At 43.6% G+C, this 27,446-nt stretch overlaps 1 protein-coding gene across 1 annotated transcript in view; it reads left to right on the top strand.

Moving 5' to 3' along the window:
- Nucleotides 1-27,446, top strand: part of TMCO4 (transmembrane and coiled-coil domains 4) — an 82,235-nt gene that overhangs the window by 36,543 nt on the left and 18,246 nt on the right. Inside the window, exons 8-13 of the mRNA XM_065421384.1 lie at nucleotides 245-364; nucleotides 4,697-4,861; nucleotides 6,161-6,297; nucleotides 11,137-11,221; nucleotides 17,387-17,504; nucleotides 20,589-20,706. Coding sequence (XP_065277456.1) covers nucleotides 245-364; nucleotides 4,697-4,861; nucleotides 6,161-6,297; nucleotides 11,137-11,221; nucleotides 17,387-17,504; nucleotides 20,589-20,706 — 743 coding nt within the window. The remainder of the gene's footprint in view (nucleotides 1-244; nucleotides 365-4,696; nucleotides 4,862-6,160; nucleotides 6,298-11,136; nucleotides 11,222-17,386; nucleotides 17,505-20,588; nucleotides 20,707-27,446) is intronic.

Genomic DNA, 27,446 nt, shown 5'->3' with positions numbered 1-27,446 from the left:
ACTGTAGACAAGACACCCTCATGCAGACAAGTTACCTTTGGGATTGTAGCTAACTACAGTAAATAGAAACCTTTTCAGTTTTAGCTTTAAGAACTATGGTTTAATAGAGGACAGTTATTAATTATAGCAGATAATGCCTCCTGCTGCCGTTCCATCCGATCACCCAAACAAAGCGCTAAGAATTTGTTATTAATTTCTGCTGTTGGCAGCCCCTACCATTACTCTGTGATTTCTATACATGCAGGCTACAAGATGAAGAAACGAGTAGGAGCCATCGAAGAGTTCGAATTCCTCCCTTTAACTGAAGGGAAACAACTTCATATCACCATAGCCATCACTGGCTGGTTGTGTACTGGCAAATACGGTAAGAGCAAGACAAGAAATCCTAGACAGAATTTTGGAAAGCCATATTTGTATTGTCAAAGATGGGAAATAGTGTTTATATATGAATCGTGAAATATAGCAGGACCAAGCTGATGTGTTGGAACTTTTAATCCCCATCTGCTTAGGCTAGTGTGAATAGGTTCAAAATGTAAAAGGGAGTATTGGATGGCGCTGGAGGGTTGGAATAGAATTTGTGGAGTCTCACCTCTGGTCATCATGTCAAGTCCATCCAATGTTGATAGTAACTGAAAGTCGTGATGGCCGTTGGGTAGCCTGATGTAAGTTATGTGTTCGGCACAATGTGCAGTGACTCTGGAGACCTCAGTCCAGTTTCTCTGGAGAGGTGTTCACATCACAAAAACTATCAGACCAGCTGACATTCTTTGGAACCTGAAGCAGGACAGAATGACAGAAGAGAAGAATTTGCTAGCGATTTAAGGTTAAATACGAGTCTTCCTCTCTGGGACGGCCTTTATTGCAAGAGTTCTGGTTTAACCCAAATTGGTGCCTTCTATCAATGGTAGTGCACACCAGCTATGAACTATCAAATAGAGCTTCCCCTGCTCCCCTCCCCTCAACTGCAGTAGAACAGAGTTTAGTTACCAGTTAAAAGGTTTTCTTCATCAAGTGTTGAATATTCTGAAAGGGGAGCAGTGTTTAATATAGGGGAGGGGGCGTTACCTCAGCTCTGTTCCTAGGACCATCAGCCTTTACACTTGTAAATCTGGGCTACGATGTCTTTCCAGCTGTTCTCATGTGCCCTTACTGGCAGAGGTGAGATTTAAGCAATCTGAGGGTCCCCACCCCCCTTTAAAACGCAGACTGTAGCCTCATCCAGAAAAGAGAAAGGGTAAAGCACAGCAAACTGCTAGCAGGGATGGTTATAGAAAAATGGGAAGTGTTTCTATTAATATATCCTGCATGTGTGTTTGCTAGAGCTGATCTGACTTGCGTGGATGATGCCTAGTACGTGGCACAAAGTGCTTTCGCCAATTATTGGAGCTTTTTTTGTGCCTCGCATTTATCCACAGGCAATTAATAGAATGCAGTTTCTTTTTCTCTCCCAGTCTCTGCCAGCTAAAGAGGTTTATTGGCAAGAAGGTTCAGTCAAGTAAACCACGTTACATTCAGTGCTGAAGGGGTGAGCTAATAGCCTGCAACCTCTGAAAATTTGTAATATTATATTGTAATTTCAAATACAGTCACAGTTGTAACTTGTCATATGAAATATGTCAACCATCTGCTGTTAATATGTTCAGAGACCCTATTGAACGGCTGCCAGTACATTCCATTGAGGAATATAATAATAAATATTCTATATCATTAATACTATAAGGACATTTTCTGTCGGCCATTTCTTGTTACATCCATTCTCCCATCAGAATCTGGTGTTTTAAAACCTCTGCTTTCCCGTCATGTTGTTCTCTTGTTGATACCACACAAAGGTTTCAGAATTTTCTGGGACTGGAGCGTTATCAGGGGGCTGTTAAGAAGTCACGGTGTGCCTTTCGGTAGATTATTTAATCATTCTCGATCTCACTTTGCCCTTAAAATGAGAGTTATGGAGGATCTGAACTGGGAAGGGAGTTTCCATAACTAGAAACAGGATACACTGTTTAAAACAGCAGAAATAAAACAACCCTTCAGTTGCCTCCTTTAATGTTTTTTTCTGTTTATCTTAAGTATTTGTATGATCCCCGTCACCGTAGTATCTGGGACCCTCTTCACGCTACAGACATGACAGCTGCATGGCTACAGAGCCAAAGTGTAGACTCAGACTATAGCAGTGAAGGGGGTTTTTCCGTTTCTCCACCTCCCCGAGCGATCCACCAACCTAGCCACGTCTACACTGCGGGAGGGGATTGGTCAACATAGCTACAGCACTCAGGGGTATGGATTTTTCATACCCTGGAGCATTTTATAGCTATGTCAATGTAAGTTTTAAGTGTAGACCAGGCCTGAGAGCCTCACAGTCCTTTAATATATTTATCCTCACAACCCCCCGTGAGATAGGGAAGTGCTATTGTCCCCACTGTGCAGCTGGGCATCTGAGGCACAGAGAGACTAAGGGCCAGATTTTTAAAGATGTTTAGATGCCTAAACATGCAGAGAGGTGCCTAGTGCGATTTTTCAAAAGCACCTAGGCACCTAACTACATCTTTGGGCATCCAAATACTTTCAAATACCGACCCTAAGAGACACGTCCAAGATCACTCAGGAAGTTTGTGGCAGAGCAGAGTAGTGAACCGTGGTCTCCTGAATCTTCCTTACCATTGAACCATCCTTCCTCAGTCCAGCTTTCTGTCCCCCTCCTCATGTACAAGAGGCCAGACTCCAATGTTTCCGATTGTGTGACAGTAAAGCAGCATGCCAGCCCTGCTCAGTAAAATACATATGCTATAGGAGTGTAGCAGAGCCAGATGGCACATATTGTACCAGCTTTCAGTCACGGTTAGTCACAGCAACAAGGAGTTCGTTTGGTTTATGGTATAAAAAGTACCTCATCGTACACTTTATATAGCAATTGGATTTAAACTACTCAGTCTCCCTCCATCTAACAACTTTTGGGTGGTCTGTATGAAATGAACTGGTGGTCTCTTTCCAAGTCACTGTTGTTCACATGACAGAACAATTTCAGTTTACACTATTTGCCCTTTGATGGCTGTTTCAGCAGAGAAGCCAAGGAATGAATGGGCCATTAAGACTGAATTACAGTAGAATCTCAGAGTTACGAACACCTCGGAAATGGAGGTTGTTCGTAATTCTGAAATGTTCGTAACTCTGAACAAAACATTGTGGTTGTTCTTTCAAAAGTTTACAACTGAACATTGACTTAATACAGCTGTGAAACTTTACTATGCAGAAGAAGAATGTTGCTTTTAACCATCTTAATTTAAATGAAACAAGCACAGAAACAGTTTCCTCACCTTGTCAAATTTTTTTTTTAAACTTTCCCTTTATTTTTTAGTAGTTTACATCTAACACTCTGCTGCTACCTGATTGCATACTTCCAGGTCCAAATGAGGTGTGTGGTTGACTGGTCAGTTCATAACTCTGAGGTTCTACTGTATAACTAAGTATGGTCCCTTCTAGTCAAGATTGAGGCAGGTTGGTAGGATATTGTGGTGGAAGCTTGCATGGCTTCTGCTAATGCTGTACTTATTCTGTGGCTGCCTCAGTATGCTATGTATTGTTCAGTAAGGGAACAAGGAATAGGTGACCTTAGAATTTTAGGAGGCTAAATTATACTATTCCTCTTTACAATTTAGCTGGCATGTATTAAGGTTGCTGGCGTCCCCTCCTGACCCCTTAGCCCACACTTTTCCACTCAGCTGGCAGCAAAAAAATTGTGCTGACAGGAATTGCTACTGCTCTTGATTTGCGTCTAAGAAAAACTAAACCAAAGAAAAAGGGGTAGTAAACACACAGTCTGGGTCTCTACATGGTCTTCATTCTCACTTTCAGACAGATCCATTAATTCAGTCTAAGCCTGCAAAACCCAAGTACCAGGAGGATAATATACCATAGCATAGCACTTAGGACATTCACAGTGAAGTGGCAGATTTAAGTCCTTTTTTTAAAAGGAAAAGAGCCCCAGAATTGCAGCAAAAATGATTAGGAGCATAGGAAGGGATCTGACAAGAGCCTTAGCACCTCTTGCAAGATAGTGAGCACCCTCTGTTCTCATCAAAGTCTCATGGAAACTGTCTCCACTCATCACCTTCTCATCAGAAATGACTAACAAATGCATTTGAAAACGCTATGGGCAAAATCCTGCCATGTTCCTTCAACTACTTTGGGCTGCATGCCCTGTGAGGTCAATCCAAATTTGGCGTAAATGAGGACACAGTATGAACTATAGGATTTAGTCTTATCTTTGGTGAGGGGAGGAAGGTCCTTAACTCCCATCATAATTAGCACTAATTGATCCCTTTTTGGCAGATTCCACAGCAGTCAAGGCATGAATGGGCCACAGAGACTGAACCTGGAGGTGGTCCCTCCATACTGGGTTAAGACTCATTGGCAGAGCAGCTTGGGGTAGCTGGATCTGTTCTTTTGATAAACAAAAGCTTTCAGTCTCCAGTGCTGTCAATCCATCTTTTAGCAACAAGAAATCCAGTTGAAATGAAGGACTTATGAAGACATGTCCATCATTAATAGCATTTCAGAATATGATCCCTGAATAATGGAGCAGATTAAAGTATTCTGCAGGTTGACATTATCACTCGCTCCTTGTTTGACTCCTGTGGCCAGTCAATAGTTGTTTTTCCTCCTGTGAAACTGAATTCTTTGTGTTCCCATCGTTTCTTAGGCAGTTTCACAGCTCCCTGGAGCAGCATGTTGCAGTCCAGTGAGCAGTACTGTCTGGCCTGGGAATCCAAGTACCTGATGGAGTTGGGCAACGCTCTGGATTCACTGCTAAATGGTTTTGTGAACATCATGGCTCAGGAAGCCCTGAAGTTCACTGTCTTATCAGGTAAGCATCTGAGTTATACCGAGGCTGCTTGGGTGCTGAATCTGCTGGTTTCAGCATTTGTGTTTGTTCAAAGAGGCCTTCCCCCGAATAGGTGAATTTTTCCTATTCATTTGTTGATTATCCGAGAAGCAGTGTCACTTGCAAACCTTACATGTATTGACCCTAGTCCTGCAAAGATTTATGCACCTGCTTCATTTTACGCTCTGTAGTTGTCCCATTGACTTCAAAGGAAATACAAAGTGAAGCCCATCCATAAGCAGGATTGAAGGCATGGTATTCCAGAGCAACCCACCTTTCTTTCATAGAATCATAGAATATCAGGGTTGGAAGGGACCTCAGGAGGTCATCTAGTCCAACCCCCTGCTCAAAGCAGGACCAATCCCCAGACAGATTTTTACCCCAGTTCCCAAAGTGGCCCCGCTCAAGGATTGAACTCACAACCCTGGGTTTAGCAGGCCAATGCTCAAACCACTGAGCTATCCCTCCAATCATTCTCACCAGGGTCAGTGTGAGAGCCTGCTCTTTAGCAGCTCCTGTCGTGTGGAACAGCCTTCCTGGATCATTCCATCTCATCAGTTTGTCATGGCATTTCAAATCTCAGCTGAAAACGTCTTTACTCCCTTACCGGTGTGCCTCAGTGTTTCTTTCCCTCTGCTATTTATTATTGTAACTCTTATCTACGCAATTTTACTCTGTAAGGAGTTTTGGATACAACTTGCACAAAAGACTATCCATATTGCATTGCATTGCATGCTTCATCCACAGCTTCCACATGTTTAAACTGCATCCATACGGGATGCCTGCCTGCTTCCGTTACATCTGTCCCAACATTACAAAGCATTAAGTGCACATGGTCTGCTTGTGCACACTGGATCTTTGCATTATACCTGAATGCACTGTATTCCCTGTGTTCTGCATGTGCACGCCCCGTCCATGCACTATACCTGGACACATCATATCCAACATTCCTATGCAGATGACAATGCATTATAACCTCATGCACTGTATTCCTCGTGTTGTACCTGGCCAATTTACATCTGAATGCATTAGGTTTCTCCTGTTTTGCTTGAGCACATTACATCCATGCATTACACCTGAATGCAGAGCATCTTCCTGTGCATATGACATTTAACAGATTCTGTCTTCTTTTTAATTTTGCAAAACACACCTTAAATCAGTCTTGGGAAAGAAATGTTGACAGTGACAAAGATGCAGTGTTTTTACTCTAGCAAACCATCTGACTTTTGAAATTTGCCCAGATTTGTAACTTTGATTTCCTGTTTGCTTTGTACCTGTCAGGCATAGTGACAGCCCTGACATGGCCGGCTTCACTTCTTACTGTTGCCAGTGTCATTGACAACCCATGGGGAGTGTGCCTGAATCGATCAGCTGAAGTGGGCAAACATCTGGCACAGATATTGCTCAGTCGACAGCAGGTAATTGGCTGAGGGGGCAAAAAATGGCTCCAGTTATTACAGCTGGAAGGGACTGATATCTTGGGGAAGCTCCAGGGGTCTGATGTTTTACAGCATGCTTGTCAAACAACAGGTGGTATTTGTCCATGGGGAAGAAAGTCAATGACAAGCTGAAGAATGCAAAATTGAGGCATGAGGGAGACCAGCATATATCTCACTCTTCCATGCAGGGAATGAGGAGAACATGGGTTGATGAGAGGCTGCCTGCAAATGTTGGTTTAATTTAACCCAAACCTTTGCTAAATGCAGAAGAGGTCAGTCAGCAATCAGTCTAATAGAGAGTTCTGATAGCAAAAGAGATTGTAGCAGTCCTTTGAAATGCTTATACAACGTTCCCTGTGTAACGCCAACAAACCCGGTCGTCGGGATCAAACCGAGGATCTCTGGAGCTTAGTGCATGAGCCTCTACCGCATGAGCTAAAAGCCAACTGGCCGTTAGCTAAGGCTGTAGAGCAGACTCATTAATTGCTTTCTCTCTCTCTAAGTGGTCTCGGTGCCACTAGATGGGACAGAACACCACACCCAGGAAGTGTGTGGGTTACACTTGCAAACAGGGCTTACAGACAGAGTCCAGTACTGAAGGGCAACAAACAAAATCATTGCAGGGAAAAAGCGACAAAGACTGTTGGTCTATAAGGTGCCACAGGACTCTTTGTCGCTTTTTACAGATCCAGACTAACACGGCTACCCCCTGATAATTGCAGGAAAGTTTAACATGAGACATCCTATGGCATCTATTTTTTGTCACGCATCCATTTAATCCAGGAAGCTTGGTGACACACTGGGGTAATAACAAATCTAGCTTTTCACTGCCAGAGACCTGGATTCAGGTCTAATCCAAGTCAGAAGTGCAAATTGGTGTGATTTGTCCACTCGGCCCGATCTTGACAGTGGGGGAGTGAAAGCAGAGGATGAGGCGGGGGAGAAAGGAAGAGAAAAGACAGACAGCTGAAATACCCATCAAGAGGTAAGAGGCATCGGCAGAGTGGGGCAAGGGAAGATTGCATAGCACCTACCTGCAGCAAGGACCAAATTCTGCTCTGAGCTATGTTGGTATAAATCTGGAGTCATTCCAGTGAAGACGCTGGGTCTTACTTCCTTACTAATCCCAAACTGACACAAGCCCGGAAATTCACCAGGCTTCATTCTAAAATCATTATTTGTAAAACCAGCCGTGGAGGGGGAGGGGGGAAGTAAAGAATTGGCTTATTCTAGAGGCAGCCACCTTCTGCCAAGAGGAATTAAATTGGGCACAGGTCCTGTTAGCCTGAATTCTCCTCAACTAGCCCCCATTTCTATTGGACACCCAAGCAAAAAGTTCTCGCACAATGATCCCTGCTTCCTCATGGCGCTGAGGCAGTGGCATAGAACTGGTTGGGGTTGCAGGGTATTAGTCAGATTCAGATGGATGTTGTCTCCTCCAGGAAAGTGCTTTGTTGGAGCCAAGGCACAATTATGTTGAGTGATTGTCTGCTCCTGCTGGACGCCCCTGGAATAAAAGTCAAGGGAAAAGAGGGAAATAAAATGGGAGGTGGAGAGGGAAAGAAACAGAAATGCATACACAAAATGGAGGAGGGGGGTAGTGGATGAAGCAACAGGTTGTGAAGGAATAAGATTCAGAACATAAATCCAAAGGAGATGGGGAAGCAGAAGAGCTTAAGCCCAGAATAAACAAGAAGAAAAGAAAAAGGAGCCAAATAGACACATGGGATGGATTGGCACTGAAAGAAACAGCTCAGTAAAACCAGCCTTCCTGCCAAGTCGTCGTCTTCATCCCCAGCTGCCAAACCTGAAATTAAACTTCTGCCCAGGTCCTGCCATTATTTGCTATGATTACAGGCTGATCTCTGTGTTCATCTTACAGCTACACTAGCCCAGTATCTATTGTAGATGAGCTATTCAGGGCCGAGAGGTAAAGGGAGACATAGCCAAAAACCAAAATGTCATAAATAACTCTGTGAAACAGGAATGTAAGCCAGCAAAGTTGATTTCTAATAAAAACACAGTGCCCAAAAGGCAATAATAAAGGCCTGGTTTGAAGTAAAGATTTGCCCAAGGGCATGTGACGTTGTCTTTTAGCTTTAGTTATGATTAAAGCACAAAATCCTGCTGTGCCAGAGAACCTAAAACTAGTTAACAGGATGTTTCTGAACCCTATTATACCTGATGTGCGTTTAGCCCAAGGAGAAGGCACTTCTTACTGTTAAAATCCCTCCCTGCTTGATTTATAGAAAATCCTATTAAATGTATTTAAGATAAAATCTTGCTCATTGAAGTAGGATGCTCACATCACATTTTCATGATGACCCCACAAGTAGCAGCCATACACCCTTCCAGCTAATGCTGCTTGAAATAATATTTGACCAAAAAAATTTCTGCCAAAAAATAGGGCTTCATCAATTATTTTGCAGGAAGATGTTGCTTTTCCAATGGAAAATTTCAAAGCAAACCAAAATGAAAAATTTTCATTGAGTTTCCATTTGAAATTTTTATTTCATTTTGCGACTTTTGGAAACAGTTTGGGTTTTTAAAATTTAAATTAGGGCTGTCAAACGATTAAAAAAATAATTGCAATTAATCGCGAGATTAAAAATAATAGTTGAGATTAATCGCAGTTTTAATCACACTGTTAAACAATAATAGAATACCAATTTAAATGTATTATAAATATTTTGGGATGTTTTTCTACATTTTCAAATGTATTGTTTTCAATTACAACACAGAATACAAAGTGTTCAGTGCTCACTTTATAGTATTATTTTTATTACAAATATTTGCACTGTAAAAAAGATAAAAGAAATAGTGTTTTTCAGTTCACCTCATACAAGTACTGTAGTGCAATCTCTTTATCGTGAAAAATGTAGATTTTTTTTTTACATAACTGCACTCAAAAACAAAACAATGTAAAATTTTAGAGACTACAAGTCCACTCAGTCCTACTTCTTGTTCAGCCAATCGCTAAGACAAACAAGTTTGTTTACATTTACGGGAAATAATGCTACCTGCTTCTTATTTACAATGTCACCTGAAAGAGAAAACAGGCTCCCAGCTGTTACCTCTCTTGGTAGAGACTCAGGTGTGTCTCTCTCCTGACCAGGGTTTTTCCACACTGCACAGTTGCCTGCCTATACACAGTTGCCAGCAAGCCAGAGTGCCTAAACAAGCCAGCTTCTGCGCTTTGCTTTCTCTCCAAAGGCTATGAATAGCATAATGGCCCACAGTTATAAGTTACCACACAGTTCTTCATAAGCAACCACATTTATTCTTAAGGTGAAAGCATTGCAGAGAAAACATATGAAAACAATACAAGAACATGCATGCTAAAAAGCTTACCAAAGGTCATCCCATCTCCAACCTCGGCTCTGGTACATGTCAGTCCTTCAAAACCCAGAAATGTTTTTTTTCCGTGACTACAAGTTCATAACAGTCTCAGGTTCAGAACCAGAACCACTAGTTCAGTCTTTCTTTTATGCATCTTGGGCCTTTGATCTTGGCCTCATGTAACGCATGAACAGCAGACAGTGGCTCATTCCCCAAGGCATAGCTTCAAAAGGCTGGGGTTTTGCATAACTGGAGGTGGGGTATTTGCACTAAGCTCTCCCGAGATAGATATTCCCCAGGAAAATCCCTTTAACATTTTCTGTTCCAAAAGACCATTCTTGTCTGGCACATTGTTCACAAAAGTCCTTTGAACCCCCAGGACTCACATCTGTCACATCTCCCACCTCGAGAGGTTACATAGAATCCCGGCCCACAATAATACACCATTCATTTCATACAATGGACCCCACAGACACTTAAATTTAATTAAATAAGGTCTCCCAATGATATTGCAGAAAATTGCCATATCTGTCACACAGATCACCACAAATCCCCAAGACCAAGGTTGGGAACCTCATTAACAAATGTCCAACACATGTTCAGTAGAAAGAGCTGAATCCTCTAAACGGTTCCCCATCAAACCAGCATTAGCTCTGGTTTATCTGGATTAAGTTTAAACCAGCTTGCTCGAATCCATATCTCCTCTTGGCTAGAGCTGGTAAATCATCTGTTAATAGAGGCTAGATATGCATACACCCCACTGTTTGCCTTTTCATGGAAAATTGACTGGCTGGCAGTGTTAAAAGCCATGGGAGCCTATTTCACCTGCCAGGTCTATTAACCCCGCAAGCATCGGAAAGGCATGGCACTGCCTTTTTGTCTTCATCTCTGCCAAAGATGGCATTACATTTCATTTCTTGGTGGTTGGGAGCCCCGAGAGAGAGAATGCTTTTGTAAGGCGGAAACAAGTTTCTCTCCTTGCTAGGAAAATGGCAGCAGTTGCTCTAATGGTATTTTACAGCCCTGAAATTAATTGCTTGGGGGTTGGACTTGATTTCCTGCCTTGAAAATGTGTTCCAACGCCTCACTCATTTCCATGTTGTTATATGGGGCTTTGCATTCTTTGAAATTAAAATAGTGGTGATAAGGTGCAATGCATAGCAAATGGACCATTCAATGAAAAGGAGCTTCCTTAGACGATGTGTGAGAAACTTGATATTAATAAAGCAGGAAGAGTGCATTTGGACCCTTATCCAGCTTAATTTTAAGTTAAATGTAACTGTGCTTAACGTTAAGAACATCAGTAATATCATTGAAGTCAATGGAACGGCTCACATACTTAAAATTCAGCACATGCTTACATGATTTGCTGGATCAGAGCCTAGGCACCCCCACTGGCCAGCCCTTTCTTTCCAGGTCTAGCAGACTGTTTGACAGCCATACCATCCTCATTTGTGCCTGTGCCTCTTTGTTCCCTAGGGCAAGCGACCTGTCACTTTGATTGGCTTCAGTCTGGGCGCAAGGGTCATTTACTTCTGCCTGAAGGAGATGGCTCAAGAAAAAGGTAGAGTCCAAACATTTAACCCTCTTATTTATTTTTCCATCACCTTTTTTTTTTTTAATTTAGTGCTGGTAGAAGTTATCATGCCAACAGCTCTAGAGATCGAAGTCCTCTAGAATAGCCACAGAAGGACAGCACAGCCACATGGCATTGCTTTTGTTCTTCACAGCCTGACCTTGATGGACAACCTCTAGGGTTAAGGGAGCAGTTTAGTCTCCAGGGCTCATTCAGTCCTTGGGCTCTTCGCTGAGACAGTCAACAAAGATGCTAGTTAGTGGTGGTTGTGGAGCTGTGTACGCAGCTCCTTAAGAAAGGCTAAGAGGCTCTGATTGTGTTAAGCTGGAGGAAATATAGATTAGTTTTTTCTGCTGATACAAGTTATCCATTGGGCCACCCTAATGCATAAATGGACCACTCGAATGGAGCTACCCCAGTGCACACAGCTAACAGGACACCCTAACTGGGCCACCCCAATGCACAGGCCTCGTTAGGGCAACAGGCACAAAGCTCACATTACATGGCCTTCATTCAGATGGGTACATGTTAACATTAAAAGGCAGCATATTATTCCCTTCCTTGGCCTCACAATACAGACTACTCCTGTCAGTAGCAGAAATAACCTGGTCTGTGAACCAATAGAAGGATGTAGACATGCTGAAATGTATGGATCGCACCTCCAGGCCTTACACCCTGCCCTGGGATACCCCTCCCTAGCTCTGGCTGCAGAGAGCCTGTGAAGCAGCATCTCTGTGGGTTTGAAGGGAAGCAAGAGGCACCATGGATAGTTTCTATCCCATTGATCCCCTCCTGACCACAGCACTTGGATTATGTGCATTCCGAGCCAGTATGTGGCTGAGGGTATTTACTTCCTGAGGTGCAGTCTAAATAGAAACCTACAAAACAGTTTTGAAATATGTTCAGAATTTAATTCTGCTGTCTCCGGTGTAAACCTGGAGTAACTCCACTGACTTCGGTAGTTACTTCAGATTTACACCAGTGTAATTGAGAGCAGAATTTGGCCCTCCATCTGCAAACAGCACTCTTGACGTTCTGTGCCATTTGTCTGGTGAATCAGTCTGTGAGCGGCCCACGCTTCGCTGTGAACTTGGCAGAAGTTGCTTCGCCTTTATTGGAAGCTCTCTGTAGCTACTGTATCTGATCCCATGAGTTGTCCCTCCCATTTAAGTCATTGAAATGCCACTGTCGTCAGCTATTTTCATGGTAATTTTTCCCTAAAGCCGAGCATAAAACCATCTGTCAATTTGTTACCAGTTGTGGTTTTGTTTATTAATAGATTCTATTCTTAATTTAGAAAAAGAATCAAGTCATTCTGATCAATTGATGTAAATTGCATGTTGGAGTTGAGTCAGTAGTAGTTTGTGCTTATCCCTCCCCCTACCTAGCCAATTTTATTAATTAACATTTGCCCTCAGAGAATGTAGCTAATAAGTAAGGAGCTTTATACACTGGCAAACATTCATTAGTAGGTGTTGGCAGGTGGGAACAGATTAAACCAGCATGAGAGGAGGAGGTCAGCTTCCTTTCCGTTTACAGCTGCGTGCCAGGACTTCTCACAGCCCCTGCAATACAAGAGGCCAAATTCTAGTCTTTGTAGCACCAGACTGTATCCTAGTGACTTGATTAGAATCACTCTGAGTTTACCCTGGTAGAACTGAGTTCCGAATCTGGCCCCAGATTTACTCTTTTCTCCTCAGTGCCCTGAACATGTCGGGGCCGTAATGTTTTGAGGCTTTCGGTAGCCGTTAATAGCCCTACAGTCTCTCTCAATGAGTCTGCACAGCACTAGAGCTAAGTAACATATGAAAGGGAATCATTAGGGGCTGTCTGGTTATTTGCCATTCTAAAGAAATCTAAGCATCATAAATACATCTTGTAGCGGCCCCCCCACAGCACACCGATTGTTCAGTCCTTTAATTGAATTATGAAAGCTGAGCTGTTTGAGGGACTAAAAGCAACGTGTTTAGTGCAGATTGCCAATGCGTCCTGCCAGTGCACATTCCAGCAGCAAGCCACAGAAGGAATGGAGCAGCCATCTGGGACATCTGGGTCTGGACTCTGAAGACGCACACATAATAAATACAAGGCCCAATCTTGCGGTCTTTTTTGTATACAATCTTAGTGGCATGACAGTATAAGAATAGAATGTGTGCGAAGGGTTGTAAAGAGCTTCAGAGGACAGTGATGAAAATTCATAGACGCGAAAGACGTCCAAATCAGGAGACATTAAAAAGATTGTGACAACCATACAATGGGGGTAAATGAGATGGGGCATGATGGAAGTATATTAAAATAGCATAGAGAGGAGGTGAGTCCGGAGGTCCTAATAACCCTTTCTCCTAATACAAGATCAAGGAGCTATCCCATGAAATAAAAAGACAAACAATTAAAAACCAATAAAAGAAATACTTAGCTAAAAAATGCTTCATTAACTTGTGGAACTGCCCAGGGTAATATTTGAAGCCAGAAGCTTCATGGCAGTAAAAGAAGGATTATGCACGTACATCTGGTACTGGCCACTATCAGTGGCAGGATATTGGACTAAAAGACCACGGGTCTGATCTTGTATGGTGGTTCCTATGTTCCTAGATGATTAATAAGTATATCCACAGTTAAACTAGGGAGGGTAAAAATTGATAATGGATCTCAGCCCTAGTACGTCAAAACATAAGCCAAGCTGGCTTGGGTTTAGGAAGAAACTTCATCCATTGGGTAGGTTATTGCATAATTATGCGTTTCTGGGCTTTTGTGCCTTTCTCTGACAGCTCTGATGCAAGCTACTATCCGAGATGGGGTAATCTAACTGTGTGAACTGCTGGTCTGGTCCGGTATGGCAAGCCTGTGTTGCTCTGGGATGGAAAATGGTACCTGTGCCTTCTCTGGGGACTCAAGTTAAAATGAATGATATTTTTCAGTGGCTGTTTCAAACATTTTATTTAGGCTTAATAGTTATGTTACTTTGCTAGGCAGGTTTGCCAGTTTGCATTAAATGAGTAGTTTTTACAAATCGTAATAATACTCATAAATAATTCCTTGCTTCTATATCATCCTGAGGAGCCCAATGAGCTTCACAAATTATAAATTACATAAACACTGAAATGCAGCCAACCAGCATTGCAAACAGTGCCCAACAGTGGGCGAGGAGGGGAAATACTGCCCAAAGATACCTGGACAAACCCCTGTTAAGGCAAAACCTTTAAAGGCATGGGATCGTTAAGGCACCAGAGAGCAGACCAGATCTTGGCTTCTACGATGTCCTCAGAAAGCAAATCACCTGTCAGACATCCACTGTTTGGCTCATCTAGGCCTCGGTTCAGGACAGCACTTATTTATGTGCTTGACTTAAATCCCACTGGAGCGCTTAAATCCCACCTAAGTCAATGGGTATGTCTACACAGCCCACAGGAGTGAGCCTCCCAGCCCAGGTCAAGAGACTCGGGCGAGCTGGGCTCATGCTAGTGCTCTCGAAATAGCTGTGTAGCCAGCACTTTGACGTTGTGATTCAGGCTGCAGCTCAGGCTCTGAAGCCTAAGGAGAGGGTGGGTTCAGAGCCTGAGCTCATGCCCACTGTTTTGAGGTTTTAAGTAGCACTTAAGTGATGCATATGTCTTGTACTTGCTCCTCTACGAAGGGTGGATTTCACCTGAATGGCACAATAGTGCCCTGGGTGTGTAACACTTCCAGACCTGGGAACATGGCAACATCTCTCCCTGCTCCCAGAGACTGGTCCTAGCCCCAGGCTCAGTGTGCACCGCATGGGCCTTTTCCAAGATTATTTGCCTGTCAGTTATTGCCTCACGGCAAGCAAATACAGCTGCTTTCATCGCAAAAACCCTTTTTAGTAGCTAGCAGACAATGGGAATTGCCAATCCCTGCCCCATTACTCTCCTATCGAATCCCAATATAGAATTGTGTCTTATCTACTAAGAAGTTGGCCAAGTGGAATAAAAGCCTTTTTTTCTTTTTACACATCCTGCCAGAATTAATGATGTTTCTGAGTCAGAGGCAGAAGGAGGCTGTGAAATGTATTAATCCCAAGAGGGGTTGACTGAGGGTAGAATCTTTTCTTTTCTCATATTATCTAGAATCATTAATTTTTCTTTTCCCTGTGCACATGGGCTTTATTATTCCTTATCAGTATAAACAATTTGTAGCCCACGGGATAGGTATAATTAACTAGCGTGGTAGTATCCATGCAGAGTAGTGATCTATATTCTTAAGCGTCCCTCTTCCTCCATAATCATTCAAAAGAAATGAAGACACAGCCAAGATTGAGCATCTTCATTTCAAACAGGAACAAAATAGAGGAAGGGAGGGAAAGAAACCAGACTTTCCAATGGTTAGTTCCAGTCTTCAGGAGCCTGATATATGAGCTGCTTTTGCTTGCTCTTTCAATTGACCTTACGCTAGAGACTGGAATTATTGCCCTATCCACATGGCTCTGTTTTTTCATGACCCATTTACTGGGGAAGCAGTAGTCTCATTGCCCGTCGAGTTAAGCTAACAAAATCGAATCACTGTTGTTGTTGTTGTTTTTTAATGTGTGTGAAATTTGCTTCATAATTAAGAAATGAAACCAACAGCGCTCATTTCAGATTGTCATCGGGGGGTTGGAATTTACATCATAGTAAAACTGTGTAGAATAATGCTCTCTGCAGGGAGCGCCGGGTTATTATTGCTGTTAGAGAAAGGAAATCAATTGCATTGATTAAAAATCTATCCAGGCATCGTCTCCTTGGCCATGACTTGACGCGGTATGTAATTGCTTTCACATTTATTTCCTCATAATCCCAACCCCCTATTCTACAAACCAGGTACACTCTCCTGAAAATGACCAAAACCCACATATGCTGAGCTGCGCTCTCCAAAGGTCAAGATTCTGGTTTTGGCAGAATAAGCTCTTCAGGGCAGGGACTGTCTTTTTGTTCTGTGTTTGTACAGCACCTAGCACCATAGGGTCCTGGGCGAGGACGGGGGCTCCTAAGTGCTACCACCATACAAATAAATAATAATATATATGGGACTCTAGTTGATAGATAGAATTCCCAGTCATATCAACATACAATTACTATATCGGAAGGCACTTTACTGTCTCTTTTTCACAACTCTACATAAACAGAGAGTCAGTTGTTAAAATTGCACCTTCTTTTTTGATACATACTGTGTAATTAAACATGTATATCTATTGTTTCTATAGACCTAATATGCGTGCATGCACACACGTTGGGATTTTAGTTTGCTTATTAGGAATTGATTTCAACTTTCTCTAACCCATGATGCTCTGGAAGGTGAACTAAAAACCAGAAGCTCTGTGTCCCACCCCCAGACTGAGACTGCTTCGTGGAGCTCTGTCTTGGCAATAGTGAATGTATCATAGCACCTTTTTTATTGAAAAGCACAGAAGTGCTGCCCAATCTTTCTCAATCCATCGCTTGCTTCTACTGGGATTTCTTAGCTGCAGTTTGTCCACTAAGAATAAAAGAGGAGCATTAATTTTGATCAGACTCAACACACCTTTTGAGCAGATTGTACCCAGAGAGTATGAAGAACTAAACTGCTTCAGAGTTGTGATTGGGAATTGCCACTAGGAATTCTGTTGTCGTGCATTCAGTGGACGGTTGCATTAGCAACTTCCAGGGCTGGTCAGGTGGAAGGGTTTATTGAACTTAATTATACATTTGCTTCAGTGGTCTCACTTGTCCCCTCATTCCATATATTGTGAAACAATGCCAATCTCACACTGACTCTACTGATTGGCAGTATGGGAAGAACCTTCCACACTACTGCTTGCGCTATACCTGCTCTGTGACAAGAGAACTTCACTCCCCATTGCTGTCAGCCTGACACCTTTCACAATCGCCAGGGCCTTGATTTTCATAGAGGTTGGGCTCCCATTGGCTTCAGTTGGAACTGTGGATTCTCCATGCTTCTGCAGATCAGACCTGAGAGCTTTTTAGTTTATCTTTACAAATGAATCAACAGAAATAAAGTATTTCTCCAATGTAAGTGAATTCCACTAAATATACTCTCATCCCTCAGAGGGCAAGTCTCACTTGTCTGTATCGTATGTACATAGATGCATTTTCTGGGCTGCCTTCCAAATCCAAGTAACACCCTTTGTCTTGTGGGGGGCTGTTCCCATCTTTATAGACTGTGAGGGGATCGTCGAGGATGTGGTCCTGCTGGGAGCTCCAGTGGAAGGAGACGCCAAGTACTGGAAAGCTTTCACAAAGGTGGTGTCGGGCAGGATCATAAATGGCTATTGCAGGTCTGTACATGCACAACCTCGACGTCTCATTATGGCTGGGTCGCTGTTAGTGGATCTTTTATTTATTGCTTTTGAACATTTTGACAGCCCCAAAGATTGAAGTATTAAGGAGCTCTCAGTAGAGAATCATCTTCTTTAGAAGTCATTGCGTCCATTACTTGGATTTGAAAGTCTTCAGGAGGCAACATAAGGCTGTTCTGTCTTGGGCTTTGATTAACTATTTATGGTGAACTTTAGACTGGAAGCCTGCGCATATAAAGGATTTGGTATTTAGGGACTGTATTTCATTTACACTTATGGCTGCTTTACGACCCTCTGGCAGCGTAAAGGGGCCTCAGACAAGGTGTAAATGTAACTTACATCCACTCTAAAGCCTCTTAAAACTGTCAGAGTGGTGCCAAGGTGTACATGAGAATCCAGCTCTTCAATTCACAGCGGGTATGTCTACACTACAGCAGCACTGCTACAGGACTGCAGTTATGCTGCTGTAGCCCTGCAGTGTAGACACTTCCGATGTCAACAGAAGGGGTTTTTCCATCGATTGTACATAATCCACCCTCTCAAGAGGCAGTAGCTAGGGCAACAGTAGAATTGTTCCATCAACCTGGCAGTGACAGTTGGGCCAACAGCCTTGAGCAATATAGCTTAGGTCGATCTAATGTTTAGGTGTTGACCAGGCCTGAGAGCTAATTTGTGGAATTACTTGTTTTTAACATATGTTAAATCACCTAATTGGCCAAACCTTAACAATGATGCAAATTTGTCTACAAATAAGTATACACAGAGAGAGAGAGGTGCGTGTTAATATACAATATATTCTATTATTTTACATACCTTAAAACAATCAGAAGAGAGAAATTAAAATCACAAGCACTTGAGATTAAAACAAGAAATCTTCATTACTCCCATCCGTATGGCTGAGCTGAGAGATGCTGCTTTTGCTAATTTTGTATCGCTGAGGTCTTATAGATGCAGGATGTGTATGCAAATTACTGCATTTCTTCATGTAACATAGCAAAAAAAGCAACTGCTGTCTCCTGTACAGTAGTTTCTGGGGGATGTTTCTGTTTTCCTCCAGGAAGCCATTCATGATTAGCAATTTACGTGTATAACTGAATTTGCTGTAGTGTGACTATAGATCATCCCAGAACTGCAAAACAACCTCTGCTTATTTCAGTGCAGAAAGCATAGTCTATTCGTTTCCTGTAATATAAGAGAGATAATCTTGTTATCGTTGCAGAGCTTGACTGTGCTACTGAAATAAAATGGGCTATGTGTGTATAATTCAAGTTAGTCTCTTGACTTTGGCAGGCCATATTTCGACTGTTCAACAAACAGCGGTTAATAAATTACAGCTCAGTTGCACACAAACAGGAGTGAGCAGGGGATGAGATCCCAGATACATATCCTAGTACATTTAATCGCTAAAATCCCACAGGATGCTGCAGCTGAGAAGCACCAGGTCCATATGAAGGGTGATGTGAGGTGTTAATTGGAGAGCTATGGGGTGGATTTCGGTGAGAGTATCTGAGACATGAATCAGGGAAATACGTTATTTCCTAATAAGACGTTCACATGGGTCTGGAGATGTGGTGGTTCCCTGCCTTGGTGTTTGCATAAATATTGATCCAGATGGTGGTGGATCAGAAGTAACTTCACGGAAGTTTGTGGACTTACATTGGTGTAAAACGGGTGTGAGATCAGAATCAGGCCCATTTACTTGAGTTTCAGTTCACACCTCTCAACGTTGACGTTTCAATGAACCAAACATCTCGAAGTGAAAGCCAGTTGAAACTGCTACATTGGATTTCGTATCATCCGAACTACCAATGTCCTGTGATCGCCCTGTAATACCATAAGTCAAGCCATGTTTGCATGGCTAGACCTTTCAAACAACCTGGTCTGAGTAATGAGTTAGCAACAAATACAAAACCGAGTGAATTTCATGTGGCCTTGGGAGTGTTGCACACATTTGGCATAGCTCCATGTGGGCTTTATTCACATCTGGTAGTCAAGGACAGTGGTGAACAGGCACAGCTGGAAGTGGCAGCTCTTAGAGTAAAATTCACCTGTGCAGAAGGCCAGCACAAGGTTCTATACACCACTGCAGTCCTACTTAAGCCTTCATCGTAGAGCTCAGTTGGATGTAAGTGATGTCCAGGCTTTGTGCCAGCCCTCTGCACTGGGGAGAATTTCACCTTTCCAAATGCATAGTCATTTTATTAATCTTTAGACCAGCCATGCCATCTCTGCCCCACCACTCAAGATTGGAAGCACGATCTTGCTACTTCTGTTAAAAATCTTATATTTTTACAGCACCTTTAATCCAGAAAGATCCTAAATTACTTTATAATTTGCATATATGTCAGCAGCCACGGTGCCTGTGCTCAACATGTTTACAGATGCTACAGGCTGGCAAACTTCTACGTGTTAACATATTACAAGGAGAGTGTGCAATAGCTGGGTGCAGCCCTGTCTCCCTGCGAATCTGAAATAATTTTAAAGAACTTGATCCGGAAGCCTCTATTCACGGGAGTAGTCCTGGTGAACTCAGTGAGGCTACTCATGTGAGTCAGGATTACTCCTAAAATTTTTACAGCTGGTACCCCAATTATTTTATCCAGCATGATATTCCAGGCTTGATTCCAGGACAGATGAAGCTGCAGCAGCTATTGGTACAGACTTTGCCCAGGTCTACACTAGTGGGGTGGTTGACCTAAGATAGCAACTTCAGCTACGCGAATAGGGTAGCCGAAGTCGGTGTATCTTAGGTCGACTTACCTGGCCATGAGGACAGCGGCGAGTCGACCGCTGCCGCTCCCCCGTCAACTCCGCTTCCGCCTCTCGCGAGCTGGAGTTCCGGAGTCGACGGGGAGTGCAATCAGGGATTGATTTTATCGCGTCTACACTAGACGCGATAAATCGACCCCCGATAGATCTATCGGCGGGTAGTGAAGACCTGCCCTTAGCTGGGCTGCCTGGTCCTGTCATCTCTGTCTTTTCCTGTGTTCCCCGAATGTCTTCGTGCATTTTATCAGTCTTCCAGCAAGGCTTATTAATACCTCTGTTCCATTTTCCTCCTAGGGGAGACTGGCTGCTGAGTTTTGTCTACCGGACCTCCTCTGCTCAGCTCAACGTTGCAGGCCTTCAGCCAGTCAGCCTGGATGACAGGAGGATGGTTAATATGGATCTTTCATCTGTAGTGAGTAGCCCTCTTCATTTCCTTAGTATTTCACTCTGTCCTTACCGGTCATAGCCTTGTGTTCATCTTCCATCCACCTAGCCGCGTCTACACCAGGGACACTTAGGGCACGACATTTTTCACAACCCTGGGTGATGTAGCTAGGTCAATCTAATGTTTAAGTATAGATCAGGCCTAAGAAGAGTGAGTGACTTTGTGTGTAGGGGGGAGGGATAGCTCAGTGGTTTGAGCATTGGCCTGCTAAACCCAGGGTTGTGAGTTCAGTCCTTGAGGGGGCCATTTAGGGACTGGGGTAAAAATCTGTCTGGGGATTGGTCCTGCTTTGAGCAGCGGGTTGGACTAGATACCTCCTGAGGTCCCTTTCCAACCCTGATATTCTATTATTCTTCCCTCTATATGTGCACAAACCTCACAACTCCATGACTTTACCATAAACTCCATGTCAGATAAGCCTTAAGTCTGGACCGACACCTAATGGAAGGTAGAACCTGAATATTATGTAACGTTGTAGGGAGTATTTTGTTTCCACTGTTGCTTTTTTTAAAAAATTCTGTAACATCCTGCATTGGAGAAAATGGTGTTTCTATCCCATCAGATCCTACAGGAGTGGCATCACTTTCAGAAAGACAGTGTGGCCTGGTGCGCTGTCTGCACTTGCCCTAAACTCAAACACTGAGGCTCGGTGGTGCTGGAGTTGCCGGGAGTGCTGCCGCAACCTCTGGCTTGATGTACTACTAACACACACCAAATACCTGGTTGCCATCATCAGCACCCTCACTATAAGAGTTGTTCCAGCGCCCCTGATGAGACCTGATCTACGCTTAAAAACTGAGTGCCATAGTTAGGTTGACCTAACCCCAAATGTAGACATGGCTAGGTCAGTGGAAGAAATCTTCCCTCAGCCTAGCTACCACCTCTCGGAGAGCCCGATTAACTATATCAATGGGAAAGCCCCTTCCGTCAGTGTAGGAAGTGGCTATGGTATGGTGCGTCAGCGGCACAGCTGCAGCACCGTCGCTGTGCTGCTGTCACGACTGTAGTGTAGATGTGGCCTGTGCCTACTCCCCAACAGAGTACCCCACTTGTGAAATTTAACAACCGCTTCATACTCTCGTACAGCCCCTTCACACTTGCACACAGGATACCACCAAAATATCTGCTCTCCCCTACCCACCACTAAATCCATAACCTGCTTTCATATTCCACCTCACTACTACAGTCCCCATGGCATGAAGACTCCAGTACCCTGTTACTTACACAACCTACACAATTCTGTAATGAAATGACGCAGACTCAGCATACATAAGCACCTCTTTGCTTTGATGACATACACGGGGGATTCAGATCCTGATCTCCTCATCTCACAATCACAGCTCTATGATGTTCCTCAAACTGATCCCCAGATCTCTTCATCTCACAATCACAGCCCTTCCAAGCTGCTCCAGCTTATTCCTCCACTATTCAATACAGCTACACTAACACAGTGAATGCAGTTGGAGTGCCTGCAGATAATTCCCAGGAGCTATTGCCAACTGCGGGTTATCTTAACTGTATTTCCTGGTTCACAGAAGTTTGAGTTTTGCTGAACCTGACATTCTGGAAGGACACGAACTCTGACCGGGCGTCCTTAACTTTGCTTTAACTAAGTTTTTGCCATTTAGTTTCCAGTATGGTCAGACTGCTTGCAAACTACTAGTACTCTTGGGGACCATGCCCAGCAGCCTAGCCCAAGAAGGGAACATCTGCAAAGTAGCAGGGCCCCCCTGCTTTGTGTCTCATAATTCGAGCACCGCTATGAGTAGGGACCAGGGGGAACCTGCAGTCTCATCTAGCTGGAGCTTTTGACGGTCTTGAGCAAGTCATTTGACCTTGTGCTTCAGTTCATCCAGCTGGCTTGTCGGGTTCACAGTTGCAATGCTACAGCAGGGGTTAGTATGGCTGGATTTGAGTTTGGAGTTACAGAGCTCAGCGATGTTTGTGGCTGGTTTGATGGCCTTGAATTTCTAGGGCGAGGTCACAGTTGTGGTTTAGTAGTTGGATTCTGAGTTTCTAGGGAACAGAGTAGGTTTCTGAGTTCTGTCCTGTAGATCAGGCATAAATTAGATTCCCCAAAGCTGTTTAGTGTTCTTAATGCTAAACTGCTGTTAGGGGTGTAATATCTTCAACACTATTCAGCTCGGTTGCCCTAAGCAAGCTAATGACATAGATGCCTTCCCTTCCCTCCGGGTGACCTCCTCTGCAGATTTATAGATTATAAAGTCAGAAAGGATCACGGCGATCATCTAGTCTGACTTCCTGTATAACACAGGCCATAGGACTTCCCTAAATTAATTCCTGTTCAACAAGAGCAGATCTTTTAGAAAAACATCCAGTCTTGACTTAAAAATTAGCCAGTGATGGAGTGTCCACCACCACCCTGGACAAATTGTTCCAATGGCTAATTACCCTCACTGTTAAAAATGTACACCTTATTTCCAGTCTGAATTTGTCTAGCTTCAGTTTCCAGCCATTGGATTTTGTTAAATTTTTTTCTGCTAGATTTACGAGCCCATTATGAAATGTTTATTCCCCACAGTAGGTACATATAGGCTGTGATCAAGTCACCCCTTAACCTTCCCTTTGTTAAGCTAAATAGATTTAGGCTCCTTGACTCGATCACTGCAAGGCATGTTTTCAACCCTTTAATCATTCTCAAAGTCTTCTCTGACCCTTCTCCAATTTATCAACATGCTTCAGATCATCAGGAAGAACACAGCATCTTCATACACATTCACAGCAATCTTGAGATCACAATCTACTATGACTTAGCTGTTTTTCTCCCCTTGCATTTTGGGAGTGGAAGATGCTTGGCAGAGCTGTGAAAACAAATCTTATAATAGACACTGTGTAATCCAGACTGCTTCCTCTGTCACTTCTCAAACTGTGACCTCTTCTGAGCACACCTGCGAGCTGGCACAGATTACTCTCCTAGTATTGCTCTGGAACCAGAAAGGGTCTTAAGCACATGATCAGTTTCACATGTTATGATGTGCAAACACATCAAGCCTGCAACTGTTCAGCTGTTACCAGCTCATTTAATTCATACTGACTGAACATTGCTGGTCCCGCTGCAAGAAAAATGCAGGACTGATGAAGTGTGGATAAAGTAGAGATGATACAGAGCAAAGTGTGGACAAAGTGGGTTAACAGAGGCTCTTAGAAACATATAAACCCCTCTGCGACATAGTTAAGCTGATATAAGCCCTGGTGTAGACCCCGCTAGGTCGGCAAAAGAATTTTTCCATCAACTTAGCGACCCCCTCTCAGAGAGGCGGATTTACTACAATGATGGAAGCACCCCTTCTGTCGCTGTAGTAAGTGTCCACACTACAGTGCCCAGTGCTGCAGCTGAGCCGTTGTACCGTTTCTAGAGCCGCCAGACCAGAGGGGAGCAGGGGGAGCGGCCGCTCCCACTGAGCAGAAAAGTGGCGCCTTTTTAATTTTTACTCACCCAGTGGCGCTCCAGGTCTTCGGCAGCACTTCGGTGGCGGGTCCTTCAGCCACTCCAGGTCTTCAGCGGTGGGTCAGTCGGGGTTTTTCTTTTTCCTTTTTTCTTCGCAGCGGGTGACGCCTTTTTTTATGTGTTCGCTCCCCCTGCTGCTAAAACCTGGCTTCGCCACTGAGCCATACCCTTAATGTCCTATCTCTTGCTTTTCCCTGAAGAGCCCTGGTCTGTTCATTTTATACTTACTAAACTTCCAAAGCATATGGAGTGCGGCAGACACCACTCGGACTGACTCTCAGCAGCCTGCCTGCTCTCGCTGAAGAAGCAGTGTGCACATTTAGGCTAAATGGGTGGCCCAAGTTCCAGGTCACCAATCTTCCACCATTACGCATCTGTGTACACACTGCGTGTATCAAATAGAGAATCCCAACACTGCTGTCATCTCTGAGAGGCCTGCCGCTTCCATGATAGCACAGCCTTGCCTAACCTTACTGGAAAGGATGGAAAAGAGGAGCCATCCTGACAAAAAATAGAGCTCTAGGAGACAGGAAAACCGTGTGTTCTATGAGGCGTGTAAAGAAAAGCTTCAGAAACCAGTGCTTTAACAAATGGCATGAAAGCAAAGGTGGTTTGCACTGCAAATGCAATGGAATAGGGTAGCATAAAGGTATATAGAGATGTTCTCAACAGAATGCTAAAAGTGTAGTGCTAGTAAGGCACTTTACTACTTAATCGAGTGCAATAAATCCAGCTCTTTCTTATAAGATACAAAAATTAAAACACTTTTTCTGCAGGTGTGGATGTTTGAACAAGTATTAAAGAGCCTCATTAGTACTAGAATCTACTCAGTAGTAGTAGAATCTATGATTAGTACTAGAATCTACTCAGTAGTAGTAGAATCTATGATTCTACTAGTGAACTAGTATCTTGGACTAGCTGGACTCCTCAAAGATTTCCTGACTCGGATCCATGAAAAAAGTTCAGTGCCACTGTGGGTTAGACGGTTGCTTTGTTTGAAACGTGGCTGACTGGTATCTCCACATCTCATTCTCATAAAGGTCCAGAGGTATGGGAATAGCAGCAGGTCACATAATGCTAGCCCAGTACAATGCAAGTGATCTAATGCTGGACATTCAGTCTAACCTAGCAGAAAAGACTGAGCCGCAATTTCAATTTCTTTTATGCAGACAACGCAGCTTAAAACCAAGGTGTTAGATGTTTCTTAAAACAATGTGGGTGCCTGTTTCAGTGGAACAGGTTGCTTATTGCAGTTTGCTGTGGCACTCTCTGTCCACAGTTGCCCTCATAGTCAATTTTAGCTCTAGGTACTTGAAAATAAATAGACCGGTTTGAGAGAAACCAGGAAATAATAAAACACCTACATTAATGCAGCCCAGCAAATCAGAGTGTTTGCCTGTGCTTGTAGGGACTTGGCCCACTAAGGTGATTGCAGAGCCCATTGTGATGGGTCCTGAGAGCATAAGAAAGTATAGTTGATCCTCATCATCACTATATATTAAGCATCAAAGAAGCTGGTTGTGCTTTTATATTAAGCTCTTGCTGCTTTAGAGAAGAATGCTGATGGGCTCCCTCGTTGCCTGCTTTCTAGCATGTCGAGCAGGCTCTGCACCACGCCTTTCAGGTCACTGGTCATTTCGCATTTCTGTCCCGCCCTCTTGCAAAGCGCCTCAGGGTCCTGTAGAGAAACTACGTGAAAATATAAATGACAGAATTCTGGAGGAGGCTGGGAGTGCTATGCAGTGGCGAGCTCTGCTTCTGGTGAGGGCAGGAGTCTCCTGTGTCGCGCCAGCAGCAACTTCCGCAGGCTCCAGCATAGGTGCTGCATGGGATGGGTTCAGCACAGATTTCTAGTTACGGTGACACAAGGCCATGGGACAGGGAAGGAGGGGAGGTTATCAAGGAGCAAAGTATGGACTTCAGGAAGGTGCTTCGTGCAAAATTCATTCTAGCACCCTTCACGTTCAAGCCATCTCCTAGTTTATCCATGGTGAGGGCCATTTCTCCCTGCGGATCCTTTCAGACTTCGGAACTGAGCACAATGGTTAGAGTTCCCCTTTCAATCTGGGGGGGGGGGGATGCTGGAGTCCAAGGAGCCTGAATCTTGCTGCTGTGGCAATGTAAAGAAGTCTCAAAGTGTGTGGGATATAAGGGATATATAAAGGGCCTTCTGGGGGGAGGGATAGCTCAGTGGTTTGAGCATTGGCCTGTTAAACCCAGGGTTGTGAGTTCAATCCTTGAGGGGGCCACTTAGGGATCTGGGGCAAAATCAGTACTTGGTCCTGCTAGTGAAGGCAGGGGGCTGGACTTGATGACCTTTCAAGGTCCCTTCCAGTTCTAGGAGATGGGATATCTCCATTTATTTCTATTTCTATAAATGAGAATCAGGGCCCAAGGCATTTAGCCTGTGTCTGTTTTGATTAGTATGGTCTGCTTTACCGTTTCCATTTGTCCTGCCAGGGCCCTCTCCTTTCATTCTCCTCCAAACTTTTAAGGCCTCATTTCTCTAAATCTGTCCGTGAGGAAACTAACAAAATGTCCTCCCACTCAGCAAATGCAGTTCTAAAAGCTTCCTGAGCGCTTACAATGAGACTGATTGGTTCAGCGGATTTATTTGACAGTAACTGAAACCGAGGAAGTAATTGAGTTGTAACATATTAGGCTGATTGCTGTTTGTTCAAGTGGGATGCTGGAGATTACGTTTTACATTAGCATCTGAATATCGAAGAAATGTTGTTAAGAGTCGGAATGTAGGCAAAATGCTTTTCATGTGGGCTTGGACGTTACAGGCATTTGCTTAGGTTTCTTTAGGCAATTTTAATGTAACCAAAATCTGAGATGAACTTAAAGGCATGAAAATAGATCTGAAGGTCTGTCTCTGTAGGTCGAGTGATGAACTTCATGAAAGATGCAGGAAGTTAGTACTGCCATGTTGTTAAAGGTGGGAGAAGGGCTATGCAGATCTCTCTCCATATACCATCCCAATAAAGGAATCACAGATTATCCAGGGCTACAAAGTTTATTTTCTGCTTTACATACCCATATAAGCAAACCCCAATTTCCACTTTGGGCCGGTTATAAAATATCTGTTATATAAAGTTTAAAGACCTTTAGCCACGATTAGGACTTGCATTCACCTTGAAATTCCCTGCTTTCCCATGCATTCAAATGGCAGCTGAATTCTCCTAGTTCTACTCTTTATCATTCAGATGTCACCTTCCTAGATGATGATGATGAG

Source organism: Emys orbicularis, chromosome 22, assembly GCF_028017835.1.
Source record: "Emys orbicularis isolate rEmyOrb1 chromosome 22, rEmyOrb1.hap1, whole genome shotgun sequence".
NCBI lineage: Eukaryota > Metazoa > Chordata > Testudines > Emydidae > Emys > Emys orbicularis.
The sequence above is the reverse complement of the archived record's forward strand: the minus strand, read 5'-3'. Positions and strand labels throughout refer to the sequence as shown.